The 7024-nt window shown below is 49.3% G+C and overlaps 1 protein-coding gene across 1 annotated transcript; it reads right to left on the bottom strand.

Moving 5' to 3' along the window:
• Positions 1-751: 751 nt before the first annotated feature.
• On the bottom strand, positions 752-2875 carry LOC139835290 (uncharacterized). Its single transcript, XM_071825175.1, has 2 exons — positions 2140-2875; positions 752-1963 (listed from the first exon to the last, which is right to left on the bottom strand). The coding sequence occupies exons 1-2, from the start codon at positions 2756-2758 to the stop codon at positions 1935-1937; spliced, it is 648 nt and encodes a 215-aa protein (XP_071681276.1). The 5' UTR covers positions 2759-2875; the 3' UTR covers positions 752-1934.
• Positions 2876-7024: the final 4149 nt, after the last annotated feature.

Here is a 7024-nt window from a genome sequence, read left to right as displayed (position 1 = left end):
CATAAATAGCCTTCTTAAGATGGCACAAATAGGAAGGACGTGTAGGGTCCTCAAAACCTGGAGGTTGTCGCATGAATACCTCCTCTTCAAGCACTCCATTAAGAAATGCATTTTGAATATCAAGCTGACGCATGCTCCAACCTTGAGACACTGCAAGAGATAGTAGAAGTCGAATAGTAGTCGGTTTAACAACTGGACTGAATGTATCCTCATAATCTTGTCCATACCGTTGCCGAAACCCCTTTGCGACTAACCGCGCTTTGTAGCGCTCAATGGACCCGTCAGAATTTTTCTTTACTTTGTAAACCCACTTTGAATCAATGATATTAACACCTGGACGAGGAGGAACTAGCTCCCACGTATTATTTTTCAGCAAAGCAGAGTATTCGGTATCCATTGCAGTTTTCCAGTGAGAAGTTTGAAGGGCATCAGTGAGATTCTTGGGTTCAGACAAGGCACGTTCAGCTGCATGTGCCATGCATGTCACTGTCCAGGCTATGGTACCATCTGATCGTTGTTTTGGCTGGGTAATCCCACGCTGAAGGCGAGTGATGGGACGATTGGGCTCAGGTGGCACACGAGGCGGCAACTGAACTGGCTGCCCAGCAGGCGACGGAGAAAAGACGAGCTCACGCGGCTCGATGAGCTGATCGAAGTAGCCCGGCGAATAATCAGCAGCTTGATGCGGAGACGTGCCAGTCGTGGTGATACGCGACGAAGGACCGGGAGTACGCGACGCAGGGCCAGGAGTATGCGGATCCATCCCAGGATCCGACCCAGCATGGGACGGCTCGCCTGACGAGACAAGCAGGTGATCGACTTTGTCAGCAACGCCAGGAACAGATTCATCTTCAGGCGTCAGTAATTCCAAGCGGGCACCACGAATTTTTCCTGCATCATGGTTAGGCAAAAGCAGAGAGGTATGTGCAATATCATCAAACTGGCCAATATGTGGAGTAGAATGATTCGTGGGATCGGAATTTTGGATAGGAAGTTGAGAAAACGGAAACACGCCTTCGTCAAACACAACATCACGAGATATATATATACGATTTGTAGGCACATGGAGGCACTTGTAGCCTTTATGGAGGGAGCTATATCCGAGAAACACACATTTTTTGGAACGGAAGTCAAGTTTCCTATTATTGTATGGACGAAGATGAGGCCAACATGCGCAACCGAAAACACGAAAAAATGTATAGTCCGGTGCTTCACCAAGGAGACGCTCCAATGGAGACTGCATATCGATAACACGACTAGGAAGTCTATTTATGAGAAAACATGCGGTAGAGAAAGCATCACTCCAGAAGTGAAAGGGGACCGAAGCATGTGCAAGTAAGGTTAACCCAGTTTCTACAATGTGTCGATGCTTCCTTTCAGCCGTGCCATTTTGTTGATGAATGTGAGGACAAGAGACTCTATGCGAGATACCAATGTCACCGAAAAATTTATTGAGTTTGATATATTCGCCTCCCCAATCAGTTTGCACATGAACAATTTTTCTATTTAGGAGTCGCTCAACATGACGTTGGAACTGGATAAACACATTGAAAACATCATTCTTGCGCTTAAGAAGATATAACCATGTAAAGCGACTATAGCCATCAATAAAACTCACATAATATGTGTGCCCACTAACAGATGTTTGGGCAGGACCCCATACATCTGAATAAATTATCAAGAGGTGCTGAAACTACACGACTAGAAAGGGAAAAAGGTAATTGATTACTTTTGCCTTGTTGACAAGCATCACAAATTACATTATTATGCAAATTTGACGAAGGAAGTTGACGATGATGTAAGATATGTTGAACTATCTGAGAAGCTGGATGTCCTAGACGACAATGCCACTTATCACGTGACACCCTTATTCCACTGAAGACTTGTTTGAGAGTAGATTCATCAAGACGGTAGAGACCACCATGACATCGACACTAAGAAGAATTGCCCTGGTGCGTCGGTCCTTAACAAGGAAAAAATTTGGGTGAAATTCAATGAAAACATGGTTGTCTAAAGTGAATCTTCGAACGGAAAGGAGACTACGGGTGACGGAAGGGACATGTAAAATACCCCTAAGATGCAAAGAATTTGAAGGTGAAATAGGAAGTTTAGAGTGGCCAATGTGATGAATATGCATACCATGTCCGTTTGCCGCATGTACTTGGTCATTGCCGTTGTAGTTTTCCTTCACCGTGAGCTTGTCCAGCTGGTTGGTGAGGTGGTCGGTGGCACCGGTGTCCATGTACCACCCGGAGTCGACGGAGTACGAGCTTGTTTGGCCATGAGTAGATGCTGCAGCAACTTGACGGTCCATGTACCGACCATCGTTGTCGACGCCGAGATAGTCCTGCTTGAACCGTTTGAAGCAGCTAGAGGCCTTGTGGCCCGGTTTGTCGCAGATTTGACATATGGGACGGTTGCCGCCGCCACCGCTGCCCCCACTGGGACGTGCACCACGGTCGTAGTTGGGGCGATCACCACCTCCGCTACGGTAGTCACCGCGATCACCCTGTCGAGGGCCAGAACCGGACCCAGTCGGCTTGTTGAAGTAGTTGGGCCTTGACGTGTTGTTGTTGGAGTAGTTTCGCGGGTCAGAGCCCCCACGAGAATCAGGCCGGTAGGCCGGTTTGCCGCCACCGCCTCTGTGGATAGCATGGGCAGATTGAAAGCCCCCTTGATCGCCATGTAGCAGGGCCTTGCGGCGTTCGACGCGCTGCTCCGTGCTGAGCATCTGGGCGAACAGATCGCGCAGAGGCATGGGAGTAGTCCGTGCCGACACCACCTCGACCAAGGCATCGTAGTCCTCATCGAGACCAGCAAGCAGGTAGGAGATGAATTGTTCCTGACGAAGAGGCTGTCCAATTGAGGTTAATGTATCAGAGCCACGGCTCTACCTCTCGTAGATTTCATCTAAACCATCTCCAATGGATTCCTCGCCTTCCTTCAGCATGTCGTCGTCTGGGTCTGCGGCAAGCAGCGGTGGTGCCTCCAAGCTACCGAACCCATCGCTGAGCTTCTCCGCCGGATCGTCGTCGTCATCAACCCAGGCGCCGTTCAACTTCACGCCGCTGATCACCACTCGGCTTGGGCCCGAGAACTACCTCTACTGGAGGGCGCAGGTGGCACCCATACTCCGCAGCCATCTCCTCGCGGGCTTCGTCGACGGCAGCTTCCCTTGTCCGCCTGAGTACATCGACAACCCCAAGGTGAAGGAAGATGCGGCAGCGCCTCGCCGCCTCCACAACGCCGAGTTTACTGCTTGGCACCAGCAGGATGCGGCTCTTCTTTCCGCAATCATGGCCACCTCTACGGAGGCCGTCCAGGGCATGATCTTGTTCGCAGCGTCCTCTCAAGATGCGTGGACAACTCTGGAGACGAGTTTCTACTCGCAATCTTCTGCACGTGGGATGCAGATTTGTCGCCAGCTCTCGGAAGTGAAGAAACTTGATTCGTCCGTGACAGCGTATTTCAACAAGGTTAAGTCTTTATCTGATACCATGAAAACTTGCTAGTATTGTAGGGGTAAGGATCGTGCCTTGCAACAGGGTCACGTCCAGGTATTTATTGATCAAATCATAGTCGGTACAGAGAGGTACAAAGGCACACGGCCTGGGCTTATTTCAGCCGTATACAACAAGGATTAGAATCTATCTAACTATCCTATTATGTCAGCTAAACGTGATAGACACGTTGTTTATCAACGTCGACCCGCACGATGAGCTCCCCGTCGTCGATGAGCCCGACGAGGAGCTCCCCGTCGACATCGACCCGCAGGATGAGCTCCCCGTCGACGTCGACCCGCAGGATGAGCTCCCCGTCGACGCCGACCCGCAGGAGGAGATCCCCGTCATCGACGAGCCGCACGAGGAGCTCCCCGCCGTCGATCCGCAGCTCCCCGTCGACCCGCCGCCGGAGCCCGTTGACCCAGAGCCGGGTGCCCACTAGCGAGCATCATTTCGTTATTGATACCATCGGGACAAACAGGCCTTTTCCTGCTGGATTTGCAAAAGATTTCATTGTTCTTTTCTGAGAACGGGTCATTGTTCTGTGCAGAGAATTATCAATTATACAGTACTTGTAATTTCTAAGCACAGTTCATTGTTCTGTTCAGAGAATTGGATTTCTGAGGACGGGTCATTGTTATGTTCACCTGAGATCTGGTAATCAGCCTCAAAATAGCGGTTTCAAAACTACAGTTTTTTCAGATGCATATAACCAGGTTTAGGCCTTGCAGAGTAGTCCTTGCATTTAACCTGTTGTTGCTGGAAATATATTTTTATGACATAATTAGCAGTTTAACTAGTCTAGTTACCAAGAGCAATAGAGGTTGTCCAGCAAAAAATATAAGGAATGTTTCTAATGGCCAAAAAGGATGACATCCAGTTATGTATTAGGACGTGTTGATGTATTATGCTACCATAGGAATTGAAGTTATACTGGAGCACTCATACTTGCAAAATAAGAAATGGCTCTCACGATACCTGTCTGGCGGTATGTCGTAACTGGTGCCTTCTAGGTGATTCTCTTTTACTTGAACTACGACAAAGTAAAGAGGATTTGTATTTTCTGTGGCCTGATGTTTCATTCAGTGCAAAATTGCCAAACAGGACAAAGTTAATCAGGCACCTCCAAAGCATAAACGTCAGTACATCCTCAGTCCCATTTTCAATATAGGAATCTGGACTTCCCAAGCAAAAAAGATCCCAGTTGAAGCTTTCCAACAATCAAATATAGTGGGAGGTCTGGCGCCGGAATTCAGAAGACTTCAAAAATGGAAAGAGCAGCAGAAGCAAACTAACTCTCAAAGTCCAGATTTAAAATCTTAGATAAGAATGAAGATCAAAACAGTTTCAAATGCACGGCCACTGAAAAACTTGGTCTTACAAGCAACCAAGCTAAAGCTCAGTTGACACTAGAGTCAACTTCCTTCTTTAGCGACCCATTATCCGCTCAACCAGAGTTTAACCAAGCAGCTTTTTTCAAGCATAAATCAGTAATTGATCCGACCCCACAACAGAGGCTAAAATGACATGCTGAACCAGAGGAATATCCAAGTCCTCTGGCTGCTGATCTTGGTTGCTGATCTGAGTAAAGTGTATTGCCCACCGCATAAGCGCAAACAGCAAGTTCCAGTAAATAGTGACATAATTCAGAAGTCAAGTCAGACTCTTGAGCAGCAGCATCAATACACGCTGCAAGCGGCAGCGGGCCGTCTGCGGCGCCGCAGACTAGGCCCAGTTAAATGCATATGCAGTCACCGACGGAAATAAAAAAAAGTAAAAATGGCGTATGCGGGCCGGCCCGCAGATTCCGCATATCGCCGCAGAGCCAGCGACTAGGGAAACGCTTGCGCCCAAGCCACCACAGCTATTCTCCTTCGGCTGCGCCACTGCAGCGCCGCCATGGCCGCCATTCCTGCTCCGGCTCCGGCTTCGGTGGCCCTCTCCCTCTCCTTCTACTCCTTTACCACCTCCAGGGCCACCCTTCTTGGCCGGTTCCTCGCCTCCGTCCTCGATTCCCTCCCTCCAGTCAACATCCCCCAAGGCCGGCGACGGGCAGCCGCGGGCTAGGCCGGCAACGGCGCCAAGAAATCTATGGTTACATGGCAGAGAACCACCTCCTGCCATTGGCGACGTGGGGGGGGGGGGGGGGGCCAAGAGATCGATGGTGGCGAACCAGAGCGTGCTACGGACGGCGGCGGTGATCCTCGGATGTGCACAGATGTCGGCGGCGGGAAGCGGCCGCAGTGCAAGAACAGTGAGCGAAATCAGCGCAAGAAGGCCCACGTGAACTCCCTCGTTCCCACCATCAGGAAGGTAGCAAAGTTTCCCGATCCTTATCATTCTGTACTCTTTCCGTTTGAAGCACACATTGTGGCCTTAATTGGATTTGGGTACCACCTTGCAAATTATACTTTCACAGAAGTTTTCAAACCAAGCAGAGGTCAACAATAACATCTGTGTTTAATTACTTCTGTAGGTCCAACCATTTAGCCATGCACTCTGGTCAACAAAATTATTGTTCAGGGCAAGGCATTTGTAGAAGTTGAGTTTGAGTACTGCTTCTTTTTGAATTGGCATGCATATAGTTGCTAGCTGCTGTACCAAGTAGATTTTCAATGCAGCATATCATGTACTGCCTCTGTTAGAGTTGGTATTACCCATTACTAGAATCTGAACAATGCCGTCTATAGATGGTTGATTTGTACATATCTTACAACAGTAAACAAAGTGAGTCCATAACAGTGTAAGAACGAATGGCCAAACTGCTTTTCAGTATTCATGTCTGGACCCTATTGATGTAGCCCGACCTTCGGTCTTCACCGCATCATATGCTTCATCGCCAAGACGACACGCAAAGGTGAATCTTCTCCTTTATGCGTGCCTACATTCGCCTATGTGGAACGATATACTACTTCATACTCCGTCATACCTTGATGATAGGAACTCGACGACAAGTATGGAGGGAAGAGAGGATGCCATGGAGACCCGAGGAAGCAAGGCCGATGTCACGGAAGCATGGAAGAGAAGAAGGAAGAAGCGCTGGACGCTCCAGGCCGGAACTTCCGCCCAACCTCGCCGGAACTTCTGCCCAGATGCTGTCAAGACCAAAGGCGCTCACGCAGAAGAGCTGCGGCCGAAACTTCCGCCCCTGATGGCCGAAACTTCCGCCCGGCCGGAACTTCCGCCCCAAGGGGCCGGAACTTCCGCCCCATCGAACCTCAGCCAGATCTCAGCCCCCCCTTTGGCTTGTAACTTACCCCTTCGGCCCCTACCTATAAATAGGATCCTACCCCCACCTTCATGAGGGGGAGATGATGTTTAGATGAATTGGCTTATGCCTCTATTATCCCTTTGTGGATTTGGGAAACCCCCACCTTAGATTAACCATCTATTGTACCCACCCGGGCTCCTTATCGAATCCTATTGTATCTCTTTGGTGACTTCTACCAATCTTGGTCTTTTGTTTGCACTTCTACCTTTGGGTCTTTTGCTTGCACTTCTATCGATTTTGGTCTTTTCAC

This window comes from Lolium perenne, chromosome 2 (genome assembly GCF_019359855.2).
Source record: "Lolium perenne isolate Kyuss_39 chromosome 2, Kyuss_2.0, whole genome shotgun sequence".
In the NCBI taxonomy this organism is placed as follows: Eukaryota; Viridiplantae; Streptophyta; class Magnoliopsida; order Poales; family Poaceae; genus Lolium; species Lolium perenne.
Note: the sequence above shows the minus strand (reverse complement) of the source record. Positions and strands in the feature narration are given on the sequence as shown.

What these genes read in the sequence shown, in the direction of transcription:
- LOC139835290 (XM_071825175.1), bottom strand. Translation starts at nt 2,758, where the DNA reads ATGCCTCTGCGCGATCTGTTCGCCCAGATGCTCAGCACGGAGCAGCGC. An exon ending in ACATGCGGCAAACGGACATG is followed by an intron (nt 1,964 to 2,139) that starts GTATGCATATTC and finishes TTCCTTGTTAAG; the next exon opens with GACCGACGCACCAGGGCAAT.